At 48.1% G+C, this 16,082-nt stretch overlaps 1 protein-coding gene across 2 annotated transcripts in view; it reads left to right on the top strand.

Moving 5' to 3' along the window:
- The window catches only part of Vgll4 (vestigial-like family member 4), a 111,655-nt gene that overhangs the window by 32,403 nt on the left and 63,170 nt on the right, over positions 1-16,082 (top strand). The window contains exon 1 of one of the 2 annotated variants that reach the window (XM_005387008.2): positions 15,501-16,036. The exons of the other annotated variant lie outside the window; for it this stretch is intronic. Coding sequence (XP_005387065.1) covers positions 15,958-16,036 — 79 coding nt within the window. The 5' untranslated portion in view covers positions 15,501-15,957. Of the gene's footprint in view, positions 1-15,500; positions 16,037-16,082 lie in introns of those variants that run through there. 2 annotated transcript variants of the gene reach the window in all.

Raw genomic sequence — 16,082 nt, 5'->3', positions numbered from 1 at the left:
GGTGGTGGTGGTGGTGGAGGGGAGCCCTCCACTGCTGTGAAGGCGATGAGCAGGTGGAGGAGGACATTTCGTCCACCAGGGGGCGCGGGAGCCGCCGGGGAGATTTGAGCATCTCCTGACACTGTTGACGGCTGAGCGGGAGAGATTGTAAAAATAGCCATCACTAGATTGGTGACTGGAGAGAATCTTGGCTGCGATTTTAGGCGGATAGCCTATCCTCTTTTTTTCAAAAATGCTAGGCATTTTCAAAACCTATTTTTAAGAGCCACATGGCTGGGATCCTGGGCTCAGAGCCAGGGTCTAGCTAGCTTCGTAGAATTTTCCCAGTGGAAGTAAAAAATAAGTACAATTTTAGGGCTGGGGATGTAGCTTATTGGTAGAGCATAGTACGCTTGAGGGCCCAAGCGCTGCAAGCCCCAGTACTATAGTAAAATGGAATAAAACAAAATAAAACAGTTTGAGACACTGCAGCCTCAGAGTGGGACCTTCTAGCCGGCCGGTCCTGCGAACACCAAGTTCCCGGGGTGTCCTGGACACTCAGAAACCTGGAAAGCCCCAGTCTGCCCTGGGATAAAAACGTTCCCGATTTTCACATTTTCTCAATGGACCTGGCAGAACAGTGTGGGAATATTTTTGTTGCAAACAAAAGTTAGCTCTGTACATCTCAACGCCTTGCCGCTTCATAAAGACAGTGTTTGTATCGAGGCCAGGCTGGAATCTCCCCAGGGTCGTGGCCCTGCCTCTGTCTCTCAGCTGTCTTTGTAGGGCACCCTTGGGGGCCCCGTCACCCACTCATTCCTTGCCAGTGACAGCGGAGAGGCCCAGGAGATGTTTGGTCTATATTTGTCTAAAAGAGACAGTGAGTTGTACATTATTACTCACGTGTGGCTCAGATCAGGAAGACACGGTGCGGTGTGAATGTTTCTGCTTTGTGATGCGTACGTCTTGCAGGGCCCTGGGCTCCAGGAGCTAGCAGCTCTGTCCCCGGCTGGAGACGTGCAGAGGGCCAGCATTTGGAACTGGAGGGAATCTAAGCTGTCCTCATTGTTCATCCAAAGAAACCCAAGTGCAGTGATGGGTGCTTGTAGTTCCAGCCCTCAAGAGGCTGAGGCAGGAGAATCACTGGGAGAACATAGCAAGGTGCTGTTGTTAAAGGTGGACAGAGAGAGAGAGAGAGAGGGGCAGATAAGCTGCAGTCTGTGAGCTGGAGTGGGGTTCAGGGGTAGAGCTCCTGGGTACTGGGTTTTGTCCCCAGAGCTGCAGATACGAACAGCTGAAGTCAGAGAGCAGATGGTCCTTCCCAAGGTCATCACACTGGGGAGTAGGACCAAGCTTTCCAGCGTCCACTTGAGGTTGCTCCCCACAAGTTCTTTGGCTTTGGGGTGTCTTCTCCGAGCACTGGCCATGCCTGGTGCTAGAGGTCTGAGGAGGGACTGTGGCCTGGTCGGGAGCCTGTTCCCCTGCTTTTGTCTGACCTGGGGACAGCACCGCTTTTGCTGTCCTGCACATAGGTGGTTGTCTCCAAGGTTACCTGGAGGCTGGGCTGCAGCGCGCGGGAGGCCTTGGATTCCCTCCCTGCCCTGTGAAGAAAACCAGAAGCTCTCCTGCGGGAAGTACGCTGGAGATCCTGCCCGAGACAGTTCAGAGTTGTCTTCCGGAAGGGTTGTAAAACGTGCCGAAATAATCCATTCTATCAGTATTCGAGCTTTGTTTTGGAACAGCCGTTGTCTTACCCATCTTCCTCTCCTTCTTAGTTACTTCCGTTCGAGTGGTGAGATGCTTCCTATAATTTTAATGACACCTTCTTCCAAGGGCAGTTTCTGTCCCTTGAGAGAATGCTATTGCAAAGAGGAGTGGTGGAAATTTTGAAGATTTCCAAAGGAGAATTTGAACAGAGGGTTTTCTGTCGTTGAGTTGCAGTTTTGAGCATATCTGTGCTTATTTATCCTGCACCATGTGCTGGGTGCCAGAGATCCGTGGCCCTGGTCCTGCAGCTGGGCTGGGACTGCCCGGGGGCACTCGGCTCCTGAGTAGCTCACAGAGGAGAGGCAGCCAGGGTCGGAGGCCTGGTGTCCGGACAGGGTCTCACAGGTGGGGAGGGAGGCAGCGTGAGTGCTGCACTGCGGGCAGATGCACACGGAGGGGTCACATGCTAAATTTCCTCAGGGGCTGGACAGTCCCCACGACCCAGGGACGCTATACACGCTCAAGACGTCTCGGGACAACCCGTCACCCCCGTTTATGGGGATGTGGGTGTAAACACACTCACTCCACTGCCGGGCATTTAAAATCAGCACTTGGCAGTTATGCACAGTGTACAACGCCTGGAAATGATGAGTGGCCGTTAGTGCGTTGTGCGGTCACCGTACGTTTTCTGGTCACTTTGGAGAGCACTCCTTTTACTTAGTACAGTGTTGTAGACAGGGGTGGTGCGCGGACCTGTGTGCGGTCCCTGCTGCTCAGGAGGCTGAGCCAAGAGGATCCCGGAGCCCAGGAGTTTGGGATGGGAGACACAGCAAGACCCTTGTCTCTTAAAAAAACAGCAACAGTAAGGTAGACTGTAAGCGTGGTGCAGCTTTGTCCTCTGGGGCTCTCCGTGCATCTTGATTGTGTCTGAGGGCCCCAGGGTGGTGACAGGCTCACCGAGGTGTCTCTCGATGCTGCTCTGTGCTAAGCGAGCTCGGGCAGGTCTGGAGGCAGCAGGAAAGGGGAGAGGGAGGTGCATGGGTGATGGAGGGGTGGGTGGCCCCTGAGTTCTGGGATCTGCGTCCCCGGGAGAGGGGCCATTCCTGTGGCGGCAATAGGCGTCACGGCCGAGTTCCCTTCTGCAGGAGCGCCTGCCGGGTGGCGCGTGTGTAAGTGGGAGGGGAGATGGCTGCGGTTCCTGTGTTTGTTGCTAGGGTGTCCAGGCTTCTTGGTGTGACTGCAAGAGGTGTGTGGTGAGAGGTGACGTGCTGAGGCCGTGGGAGCTCAATACCCCACTGTCACAAATAGATCTACTAGATGACATACCAGCAATGTAATATCAGAACTGAAGCAAACTTTTGAACAAAGGAACTTAGTAGATGTCCAGTGTCCCACCCTACAGCATCAGAATACACATTCTTCCCAACTGCCCACAGGACATTCTCCAAAACAGACTACGTACTCGCTCATAGAACATGCTTAAGTAAATGCGAAGGAACAGAAATTATCCCATGCATATTACCAGACCGTAGTGCAATGAAATTGGAAATCAAAGGCAGGAGAAATGACAAAAACTTCATGAAAGCATGGAAATTAAATAACACCTCCTGAACAAGCAATGGATCACAGATGAAATTAAAAAGGAAAAATTAAAAAAGAAGAAAATTAGACAGTTTTTACAACTAATGACAGTACAGCATACCGGAACTTGTGGGATGCAATGAAAGCAGTCATCCGAGGAAAATTTTAAGCAATAAATACCCATATCAGAAAAACAGAATGAGCTCAGACAACCTAATGTTGAACCTCAAGCTTCTAGAAAAAGAAGAGCAAGTCAAGCCTAAAAGTTCATACAAGGGTGGAAATCATGGTCAGAGACTAAGAAAACAATACAAAGGATCAGTGAATCCAAGAGTTGGTAGTTGGTTCTTAGAAAGATTAAATAAAATCGACAAACCCTGAGCCAACTTACCAAAAAAAGAAAACAGACTCAAATCCATGCAATTAGGAATAAAAATGGTGAAATCATGACAGACCCTGCAGAAATCCAGATTAGCAATACTGACTTTCGAAACCTGTATTCTAGTAAGTTGGAAAACATAGAAGAAATGGACAGATTTCTAGCTACGTATGAATTACCAAAGCTGAATGAAGAAGATATAAGAATTCTTAATAATCCAGTATCAGTCAGTGACATTGAAGATGTAGTTAAAAACCTACCTATAAGAAAAGCCCAGGCCCTGACCGATTCACTGTTGAATTCTACCAGAAATTGAAAGAAGACCTAATGCTGCTATTTCTCAAACTCTTTCAGGAAATTGAAAGGGAAGCACTACTCCCAAATTCATTCCTAGAAGCAAGCATTACCCTCATACCAAAACTAGGGAAGCCTCCAACCAGAAGAGAGGGCTACAGGCCAAACTATGTTCCCTGCTGAATATAGATGCCAAAATCCTCAAGGAGATACTGGCAAATACAATGTAGCAAAATCATCAAGATTATTGTAACGGTTGGTACATTGTGTCAACTTGAGAAGTTTAGGAGCTTAACTCAGCAAGTGGGGCCAGGGTCCGTCCTTTGTAAACATCCTGAGCTTGTGGAAGGGGAGGGCACAGAGATGGGGAGGGGGTGTAGCCAGCATACAATTTAAGGGAGGAAAAGCGGCTTGCTCTCTCTGCTTTTTCTATCTTGTTCTGCCTTGAAATGTTGCCTCAGTGGCAAGCCCCTCTGCCTTGCAACCAGCTGATTATGGGCTGAAACCTCCACAAACTGTGAGCTAAATAAACCTTTCCTTCCTCAGTTTTGGGCATCAGGTATTTTGTCTCAGCAAGGAGAAAAAAGTAACTAAGACAGTTATATACCATTACCAAGTGGGTTCACTGCAGGGATTCAGGCATAGTTCAGCTCATGCAAATCAGTAAATGTAATATACATCACAGCAACAGAGCCAAGAAGAAAAACCACATGAACATCTCAGTGGATGGAGGAAAAGCATTTGACAAAATCTCAACATCCATTCATGATAAAAACCCTACAGAAAATTGGAATAGTCTTTATCTTAATCTGATAAAAGCCATCTATAACAGTCCAACAGCCAACATCATACTAAATGGGCAAAACTTGAAAGCTTTTTCTCTAAAATCAGGAACAAGACAAGGATGTCCACTATAACTGCTCTTACTCAGTATAGCTCTGGAAACATTAGCCAGAGCAATTAGATAAGAGAAGGAAATAAAAGAAGTAAGGACAGGAAAGGAAGAAGTGAAATTATCATTACTTGTAAATGACATGATTCTCTACATAGAAGACCCCAAAAACTCCACCGAAAGACTTCTAGATTTAATAACCAAATAAAAATAACAAACTCACTGAGAAATTAGGGGAAACAACACCTTTCACAATGAAAACCCAAGAAAAGAAATACTTAGGAATCAATCTAACAGGAAGTAAAAGACCTTTACATTGAAAACTGCAATACTCTGAAAAAGGAAATTGAAAAGGATATCAGAAAATGAAAAGTTATCCCTTGCTCTTGGGTTGGAAGAACTAATACAGTGAAAATGGCCATGCTCCCAATATTGTTGTGCAGATTTAATGCAGTACAGATTTAATGCGGTCTCACTGAAAATACCAACAGTATATCTCACAGAATTAGAGAAAACAACCCTGAAATTCATTTGGAAGCAGAAGAGACCAATAATAGCAAAAGCAGTTCTGTGCAACAAAGGCAAGGCAGAAGCATCACAATTCTTGACTTGAAATTTTACTACAAATCTACTGTGGTTGTAAAAACAGTATGGTACTGGCAAAAAAACAGACCTGAGGACCAATGGGACAGACTAGGAGATGCAGACACAACTCCAAACCCATTTAGCCACCTTATCTTTGATGAAGGAGCCGAGCACTATCAGTGGAAGAAAGATGACCTCTTTATGAAATGGGAAAACTGGCTTTCCACATGCCAGGCCAAAACTAGGCCCGTACTTCTCACCAAGCACTGAGTTAAAATCGAAATGGATCAAAGATCTAAATATTACAACAGAAACACTAAATCAGCTGGAAGATCGGGTAGGGAGAACTCCTGAGGACACTGGTATAGGCAAGACTTTATGAACAAAACCTGACTGCACAGAAGATACCACAAATTACCAACAACTGGGATCTTGTCTTCTTAAAAAGTTTTCACAGCAAAAGAAACCACAAACAGTGAAGAGACAGCCCACAGTGTGGGAAAAAATATTTGCCAGCTGCTTCTCAAACAGTGGACTAATATCTAGATTATACAAAGAATTTTTAAAAAACTAGAGAGCCCCCTAATTTAAAGACCCAATCCAAAAATGGGCATCTTAAATGAACAAACGTGTCAGACCAGGAAGTAGAAATTGCAAATAAATATATGAGAAAATGTTTAACACACTGGTCATTGGAGAGATACAAATAAAATAGTGAGATTCCATCTTAATCGAGAAAGAATGGCTGTTATCAGAAAAATCAACCAATAACAAATGCTGAAGGGGCTGTGGGGCAAAAGGAACCCTTCCCCACTGTTGGTGGGAGTGTAGACTGGTGCAGCCACTGTGGAAATCAGTGTGGAGATTCCTCAAAAAACTAAAGCTAGAGATTGTTTGATCCAGCTATTCCCCTTTAATGGTATCTTCCCAGAAGAATTAAAGGCATCATACCACAGTGATATACATACACTCATGTTTATAGCAGCACAGTTTGTAATAGCTGAATCTTGGAAACAGCTCAGATGTCCATAAACTGATGAATGGATAATGAAGATGTGAGGTTTTTATACAGTGGAGTACTACTCTGCCATAAAGAAGGATAAGCCTCAGACATTTTTAGCTAAATGGATGCACCTTAAGTGAAATAAATCAGACACGTGTCAGTATCACCTGGTTTCTCTCGTGTGAGAAACCAAAAGGGTAAATAAGGACTAAAATGTATAATAGATACTGGGGAATGAGAAGGGAATGTTCACATGAGAAGGGGAATTAGGGACGAGGGAAAGGGAAAGGAGGAAAGGATAGAAAAAATGAGAAGACAGTAGAAGGAAAAAATGGAAACAAAGCTTTTGTAAATAAGCAGGGGAGAGGGGTTGAAGGGAGGGAAGGGAATGGGGGGGAGAAGAAAGCAGGTATGTCGTGTACAGGTGCAGATTCCTTATGCTGGATGTTAGTATGTATATCTAAATGCACCAATAAAACAAGAGGCCTAGCGAGGGCTTCCGTAGACCAGGTTTTTCGCTGGAGTCTGCCCCGAGGCTGTAGCTCAGGAGCACCCCGGGCAGGAGCAAGTGAGCAGCGCCGGTGTCCCGGCTGCAGATCTCGGTTGAGAGCCTGTCTGCTCCCTGCCCTGTGTGGTGAGCCTGTCTATCTGCTGTTGTTGCAGCCATGTGAAGTGAACGAAGAGCACAGAACGCAAACCACAGAGGACTGGCTGCGCCTACCAGGGGAGGGGCGCCTGGGAGTCTGTCCCTGCCAGCAGCATAGGCCCCTGTACACCCACTTTGGGAAACGTCCAGGCAGTGTCGACTTCAGCTGGGGGTCTGCTCCCGTGACCCGGCATTCCTGCCCCTCTGTGAATACCGTCCCACGGTGTGGCCCATAGCGTGGCGAGTGCTGCTGCCGCGGGCCATAGGAAGCTGGGCTCATAAAAACTCGATGCTGTGTTCTTCTCCACCTCATTTACTGGGTCTGGCACCACGCAACTTCCAGCTCTTCTCTAAGTCAAGCTGACTGTGAAAGGGCAGTGTGTGGAATGGATTTGGCAGCCAGGACAGCGCAGCTAGAGACACTCAGGAAGGAGGACTCCAGAGCTGCTGCAGAGCGTGGCGGGGCAATGGGAGCAGTGTGTTTGAGTGAGAGGGAAGATTTTGAGGGGGCTAATGGCACGTGGCTTTCACTGTATTAAAAGGTACTGTTGGCTGTTTTGGATCATACCCCATCGAGTGGAAGGAGCCAGTCACAGAAGAGTACCTGGCTCCCGCACGCATCTGCGTATCATAAGGAAGTGGGCAGGCTGCTGCTCTGCCAGGGGGGGGAGGGGGGTGTGCTTCTCCCCTGAACAACCCCCCTCCTACCTGAGCGTGGTTCAGGAGGCAGCGGGCGCCCATGATGCTGGGCTGCTCTGGGACCAGCTGGGAGCCCTGCCCCTTGCCTGTGACATTTCTCCTAGGGATTTCTTCACCATGGGTTTGTCCCAGTCACACTTGCAGGAACACGTCTGTAGGTACCGTGCGTGTATCGGAATCATTTTCCTAGGAAATATTCTTCGAATGGGATTCAGTGACCCTAAATGTTTGTAGGAATGAAAAGCAGTAAATAATAATTTTTTAGGCCCAAGGAAACACTCGTCGAGTGTATAAACCAGTGATTTTAAAATGAAATTACCGTGTTTTGCAAGAGATCGCTCTTTTCCTGGAAATGATAATGTGGTTAATGTTTCCTCACTCAGGACTGATTTGTTTAAAATATAATTCCTAGTCTCTACTTTATACAGAATATATGTAGATCTTTTAATTTTTAAATTAATTTATTGATTTTGATTTTGAGATAGGGTCTTGCTATGTAATTCAGGCTGCCTTTGAGCTCACTGTGTATCCCAGGCTGGCATGGAACACCTGGCAATCCTCCTGCCTCAGCTTCCTGAGGATACTTACATATACTTTTTTGGGGGCATTGTGGTTGGGACCCAGGGCTCCTTAGACCTTAACTGTCTCTTAGAGCAGTTTTCCTACTCAGTCATTTAATCAGTTGGATTTATTTGGTTTAGCTTTTGCAAAGTTTAGTAAGGGTTGAGCTGTGTTAAATTACATTTTCTGTGACTTCTAAAAATTAAATAAATGAAATACCGTACATATCAGGTGGTAATGGCCGGAGCTGCAGTTTTTGCTTTTGCAGTATTGCCTGTGCAGTTTGAAATTCGCCCCTAGAGGGGGGTGTTGTATTGAAAGTTTTAAGTCATTGAAGAACCATTTTAACTTTTAAGGAAACAATGCATTTATGCAAAATCTTAGTTTTATAGTAAATGATCTGGTGCCACTTGAGTGTGTCAGTTAACAAGACCATTTTATGAATGACAGAAGCTACGACAGCTCGGGGATAGTTGCTTCTGTGAAAAAACTGGACAAAATACTGCATGTTTCTCATGGTTTTCACTCTGAGCACCCCAGGTTGCAGGAATAAACAACATTTGGTGCCAGAGGGAGGCCTCCTGGCCCTGGTGAAAGCATGCAGCACAGAGAACCTCATGGGCTCCAGGTTTACATCTCTGGCTCCTGAGGGATTTGGGGGTTTTTTTTGTTCTTTTTTGTTTGTTTGTTTTTGTTTTTCCGGTACCGGGAATTGAACTCTCAACCTTGCGCTTGCCAGGTAGGCGCTTATGCTGCTGAGCTAGATCCCCAGCCCCTTCCTGAGGGATTTGAAATGCGTTTTGTTTTGCTTCCTCTAATTTGTGTGGTACGTTGCTGAAGACCTACTGTGTGCAGAGGCAGCCTTTCTGTTCAGTGTAGTCTGCGTTGTTTGAGAGTTGAGCACAGTGTAAACTCAAGCACGGTGGTATTGACAGCTTAATTCTAGTTCATGTTGGCCAGAGACGGGGGCTCAGCCAGGTCTCCTAAGGAATTTTCATTCTCTACAGCACTGATTTGTTTCTCTGGTGTCGGGGTTTAAACACAGGGCTTCAGAGATGCTAGGTAAGCTGTGTACCACTGTGCTACATCCCAGCCCTAAGCAATATTTAAAAAGTTTTAAGCTGGGCATGGTAGCACATGACTGTCATCTCAGCACTCAGGAGGCAGAGGCCGGAGGATCTCCAGGAGTTCGAGGCCAGCCTGAGGTGCATAGTGAGTTCCATTCCAGCCTGGAATACATAGCAAGACCCAGTCTCAAAAATAAAGTAAGTAAGTAAAAGCAAAGCAAGTTTGGTTTCTCAAGCCATCTTTCTTGTCCCTCAGCACAAGCTTTTAATTTAAACCCCAGGTGTCCAGCCTCAGGCTCAGCTGGCTGAGCTGCGTGGAGAGGGGTGATCTCTGGCTTCGTATAAAATGTAGTTTATGCACCTAACTCACAAAGCTTGTGTAATCCATAAACAAGAAAACTGCCATGTGTGCTTCCTCCTGACCGTGGCCCTTGCAGGCACCCGCATGTGGGCTTGGGGTTGAGGTGCAGTTTTCAGTCACGAAATAGAGTGGGCGCGGGCTGCGGGGCTCGTGCAGGTGGGTTTCCTTGGACCCAGGTCAGGTGCACCCCACCCCGTCTTCTACACAGGGTCCCACGGCCCCCCCCAGCATGCACAGTGGAGTCTCTGTGGGGCAGATCCACATGGCAGTGTTAGACGTCTGTGCCCTTGGGCCATGGGGCTCACTGTCCCCACCCAGCAACCTGGGAAGCCTGCTGGCCCCTTTCCTAAGCTAGGCTGGCACAGCAGTGAGCATTTGCCTGGCTGCAAGACCTAGGGTTGGAGCCTCAGTCCTACAAAACCTAACAACCGCAAACCCTTCCCCCTGCCTGCCTTTCCACAGCCTGGCTCTGCAGTGGGATCATCATGGAAGGTCTTGGTGACAGCAGCGCTGCTCAGGATCCAGGGGAACGTGCACGGAACAGAGGCGTGCTCTGGGGCTGCCCTTCCACAGAGAGCGCGTACATCCACCTTCCCGATACTGACAGCAAGCCCTAGCAAAGCTTATTTCCTTCGTCAGGGCCTATTTTACTATCCACCTATGAAGTTACAATGGTTTTTATTGAATATATGTCAAGGACATTAAAAAAACACCTTTAGCTGGGTGTGTGCTGGTACATGCCCGTAATCCCAGCACTGGGGAAGCTGAGGCCGGAGACTTACCATGAGTGCAAGCCAGCTTGGGCTCTACAGCCAGATCCTGTCTCCAATACATACATATGAACATACATACTAAAAAACAAGACTGGAATACATAGTGGGACCATGTATCAAAAAACTAAAACAAGTGCTCGCTTTGGCAGCATATATACTAAAATTGGAATGATGCAGAGAAGATTAGCATGGCCCCTCTACAAGGATGACAGGCAAATTTGTGAAACATTCCATATTTTTAGAAGTCAACCAATAACAACTGCTGGAGGGGCTATGGAAAAAGGAACCCTTTTCCACTGCTGGTGGGAGTGTAGACTGGTGCAACCACTGTAGAGATTCCTCAAAAATCAGTGTAGAGATTCCTCAAAAAAACTAGGACTAGAGGTCCTAGTCCCATTCAACTCAGCTGTGCCCCTCCTGGGTATTTTTCCAGAACTGAAAATGTACCACAGCGATATATGTGCATCCATGTTTATAGCAGCGTAATTTGTCATACATAGCTAAATCTTGGAAACAACCCAGATGCCCATCAACTGAGGAATGGATAAAAAAGATGTGGTGTTTTTATCCCATGGAGTACTACTCAGTTATACAGAAAGACAAACTTGAGGCTTTTATAGGTAAGTGGATGCAACTAGAGACCATACTCAGAAGTGGAATAAATCAGACTCACATGTGTAAACATCGTATTGTCTCCCCAGTGTAAGAACCTGAAAGTAAATAAAATCTGAAAGGTACAATACATATTATGAAAGGGAAAGAAACTGCTCAAAGGCAAGGAACAACTGGGATGGGGGAAAAGGAGAAAAGAAGGAAGGGAAAAATATATACACGTATATACACAGGATAGCTGGGGTAATTGTACTGCTGATTTCCGCTGGTCATTTGAAAGGAATAGTTAATGCTTAAAATTTTTTTTCTTCTTTTTAATTTTTTTGACCAATTTTGCATGTTTATATCTGATAATCTGAACAGCTAATTTGAAGACGACAATGTGCGATATAAAAACCATTGTTCAGTTCCTATCATCTTGTTTAGTAAAATTCTGTATCATTTCTAATTTTTTTTATTTTAATTATTTTTTATTCTCTTTAAAATAAAAAACACCAAGGAAACACCCCACCCTGGAAGAACAGCCCGGTACCCCTCAGCCCAGGAGGGGGCAGCTGTATCCACCGGGGTGGGAGAGACACGGCTCCGCGGGGCTCCTTGCACTTTGCGTGGCGGCAGAGATTCCTGTCAGACCCAGCACGGAGCCCTTGGCTCACCGCAGGGCTTAGGCAGGAGCATCTTGTGCGGGGGAATGTCTGGGGGAGTCCGGCATTTGGCTTTTATCTTGCAACTTGTGTGTCTAGTGATGTGTGTGTTCTATGCTGGGCATCGGCCCTCCCGCACACAGACAGACCTAGTGCAGTCCTGTGGTCACGGTGCAGTCGCTATGCTGAGGTTTGGACAGCTGCTGCTACTACTGTGTAATGTCATTAGTAAATGATAAAGAGAAAAGACATGCAAAGCTGGATATGGTGGTGCACGCCTATAATCTCGGCACTTGGGAGGCTGAGGTGGGAGGATCGCCTCAAGTTGGAGGCCAACCTGGACTACACAGAGAGTTCAAGGCCATGCTGAACTGCACGGGGAGACCCTGTCTCAAAAAACAACAAAAAAACACGCATGTACATGTGTACAGCTCTGAAAGTTTAGGGTCCTCCCTGTTGGTTTGCTCTTTAGGACAAATGCTTCAATCCTGCATGTCTAATTAAAAATTTGTATTTTAATTGTTTTTTGTTGTTAAACCTAAATCAAAAGGAGGTAGCATAGCTGGGTGAAGTGGTGCACACCTGTAGCCCCAGCTACATGAGAGGCTGAGGCAGGAGGATTGCTCGAACCCTTGAGCTGAGGTCAGCCTGGGCACCATGGCAGGCTCCTGACTCGGAAGGAAGACAAAATGCAATTTCATGCTATTTTAAAAGAAGACCTGTATGACCCACCTTTTCTGCCTTCCAGGGAATGTTTTCTTATGCTCCTTTTAGGAAAACAAGAGATGCCGTCATTATGTAAGGAGTATACTCCCTGTTGGCCAGTGAGAGGGACGGGGAATTCTGGCAATGCCTGCATCCAAAGATGAGCCTGTTACTCTCCCACTGGGCCTCCCGTCTTGTTAATGTGCACAGACTTCTGTAGATGCACGCATGTTCCTCAGGCTAAATTGGCCTACAGTGCATTCCCTTTATATCCTGTTTCTATTGTTTCCAGTTAACAGATGTAGTTCGGTTTTTACACAGCACATAGTTCAACATTCGCTCGTGCTGTTACATTTTGGAGGTTTGGTAACAGCTGCATAATGTTGTCATTGCCATACCAGTTTTAATACCTTCTTTTGTTTTTGGACTTCCAGGTTTTCTGGTTAGCAAGTTGTAAGCAATGGTATGAAGTGGGGTGTAGCTCAGCTGGAGAGTGTTTGCCTAGCCCAAGGGTGTCCCTAGCTCCATCCTGAGCACCACACATACACAGAAAGTGAATAAAACAAGATAAAGATGAGCTAGGTGTGGTGGCATGGACCTGTTGTCCCAGCTGTTTGGGAGGCTGAGGCAGGAGGATCGCTTGAACTCAGGAGTTTGAAGCCAGTCTAGACAACAGAATAAGACGGATCTCAAAAGAGAAAAAATAAAGGGGAGGAGTTGCACCAGGGAAAAGTAAAAAAACAGCATGATAAGCATCTCTATTTGGGACTTATTGTTTTGTTTTGCTGTGTTTTTGAGATAGAGTCTCTAGTTCAGGCTGGTCTTGAACTCACAGTGATCCTCCTGCCTCAGCAGCCTCCCAATTGCGGGAATTACCAGCATGCACCCGCACACCCAGCTTTTTTTATTTTTTATTTTGCTAAGTTGTGCAGACTGTCTTTGAATTTGTGATCCTCCTGATTCAGCCTCCCTTGATGCAGTTTTTAAATTTAAAATAAAAAGATAAATGAGCTCTTTCTACGTACTTAGTTGGGGGAAGGGGTAAGTTTAAAGCTTCCTTTCCCATTTCATTTAACTTTTCTTAATACTTTAATTACGAACATAGTACCTTAAGAGTGAATTTGAGAGGAATTGACATTTTTGAGTATTTGGGCTTGTTTAAAGGATAAGTTGCTCGTATCCTGAAGTACACTCAGAATCTAGATGGCGGCATAAGGACCTGTGGTCCCCCAAAGAAGTTCTTTTTCCCGTTTCTCACAGTTGTTGGAAGACGGGTATAGGTTGAATACCACTTACCCCAAATGCTCGGGACAGCAGTTCTGGGTTTTTTCAGATTCTGGGGTATCCGTGTGCGCACAATGAAATAACCCTGGGGCTGAGACCTGAGTTGTTTTTTTTTTTTGGTTCTGGGAATCAAACTCAGGACCTTGCTCTTGCCAGGCAGGCACTTGTGCCACTGAGTTACATCCCCGGCCCGAGACCTGAGTTTAAGCTTGTAGTTCATCTCTCTCTGTGTGTGTGTGTGTGTGTGTGTGTACACGTGTACTTTCTCGTGCACTGTATAGCCCAGGCTGGCCTTGCACAGGAAATCCTCCCCCCTCAGCCACAACCCGGCCCTTGTGTTGCTGACGGGGACGGGGGCGGCCAGTCCTTACGCCCCTCCGTGGCCTGCGCGGGGCTGGTACTGTGTAGCATCCCGGTCAGCGGGAAGGCGCTCATGGAGACACACACTGTCACTGGTGGGCTGGCAGTGGCGTTGAGTGACGAAGGGAAGTCACCAAATACTCCGCTCACGTCTTACAACCCTGCTGCCTGAATCATGTGCTTCAAGCACTGTTGGACTCCGGGATGTCTGAAGTGAAGCAGCTCAAGGCAGGTGTTTGAGAAGGGCCCCAGCACAGCTGTGCCTGCGAGCCACCGGGTCTTTAGAGCCTTCTGACCGCGCCCCCCCGCCCCCATCAGTTTGGGACCCAGCCTCGGCACCCACATTTTGTTTTGTTTTGGTTTATGGTTTTTTGAGTCAGGGTCTTGCCTGGTAGTCCAGACTGGCCTTGAACTCAACATGTAGTCCCAGGCTGGCCTCAACTTCATGGCGATCCTCCCACCTAGGATCTGCTTGTGAGGCATGGTTTTGTGATAGAACTTCGTGAAAGAACCGAGCCCAGCTCTGCAACTGTCAGTTGAATCTGAGTCAAGTTCCCAAAGACGCCAAGGTGAGGTGCGGTGTCAGGGTCCGTCCCAGCCCGCGCTCGCGCCCACCTTTGAGCATCGCAGTGACACCTGCGGGCACGGGTCTCCCAGCAGGGGACCCTGGAAACTGCGGGCTCAGAAGTCCTGGTCGGCACGATCGCCCCACGGCTCCTGCTGCAGCAGCGGTGATGGCCACAGAATCGGGGTCCTGTGAACCCACAGAAGTTAAAGCAGCCTGCCCACGGTGACCATTCCAGTGCAGCAGTTGCTGGATTTTTAAAACATAGGGTGTCCTGCAACCCTCCCTTCCTTCCCTCCGAGTCTGGAGGATTAGCACCTCAGGCCCGGCCTGCAGTCCCCTCACCCTCCCTCCTTCCTGTTTTTTTTTTTTTTTTTTTTTTTAACTCTTAAGGTTCTCTTATGGGAGACCATATTTTAAAAGTAGTCGAACTACCCAGCTCTTCCTGGCGTTTAGCCGTCTAGGCCTCAGTTTCCCCTGCTGTGAAAAGGTGACGTCATCCCTGCCCAGGCCCACCCCTCCGCGTGGGGTCAGGGGTTTGGAAAACCTTAAAAACACGGTGCCCGATAAATCCGTCTTAAGAACAAAAGAAACTGGAGGAAGAAAGCCCGGCGAGAGCGCTCTGGGCTTCCAGACTCCGGGTGAAGTAATACAAAAGTTAAGTTGCAGGAAAGTTTGCTTCCGCAGTGTTTTTTTTTTTTTTTTTTTTTTTTTTTTGGTACATTAAAAAAAACTCCCTGCTCCGCTCCTGAAAAAGAAACCCGCTGGCTCCCGCTCCCCTCCTCCCGTCCGCAGGGCGCCGCTTCCTGCGCGCCCCTCCCCCGGCGCGGGCTCCGGCGGCCGAGCAGGAGCCCGCGGCACAGTGAGCATGCTCGGCTCCCGGGCTGGGCGCCCCCGCCGCGCGCCCCGCGTGTCCGCGCAGTCGGCTCGCAGCGGGCTGTGAGCGCGGCTTTGTCCTGGGAAGCGGGCTCCGCGTTCTCCTTCCTCGCCGCTTCCCGCTGCCGGGATAGCCTCGCCGACGCTCCCGCCCGCTTTCCTCCGCCGCGGCGAGGCCCCGGGACGCGCGCCGGACGCCCGTCCCCCAGGAGGGGTCTGAGCCGGGTTTTGCGCGCGCCCTTTCTTTCTCTTTCAACTTCGCCGGACGCTGTCGGCTCCCGGGCCGGCCTCGGCGCCGAGCAGAGGCGGGAGGCAGCCGCCACCGGCGCGCAGCGTCCTCTCCGGGGGCGCGGGCGGAGAGCTGGTTTCCTCGCGCGCCGATAAATGCTGTTTATGAGGATGGACCTGTTGAACTTCCAGTACCTGGACAAGATGAACAACATCGGCATCCTCTGCTACGAAGGTACGGGCGGCCGGGGCCGGGGGCCTGGCCGGGGCCGGGGCGCGGG

Source organism: Chinchilla lanigera, unplaced genomic scaffold, assembly GCF_000276665.1.
Source record: "Chinchilla lanigera isolate Chin_1 unplaced genomic scaffold, ChiLan1.0 scaffold00028, whole genome shotgun sequence".
Classification (NCBI taxonomy): domain Eukaryota; kingdom Metazoa; phylum Chordata; class Mammalia; order Rodentia; family Chinchillidae; genus Chinchilla; species Chinchilla lanigera.
This window is presented reverse-complemented; position numbering and strand designations above follow the sequence as displayed.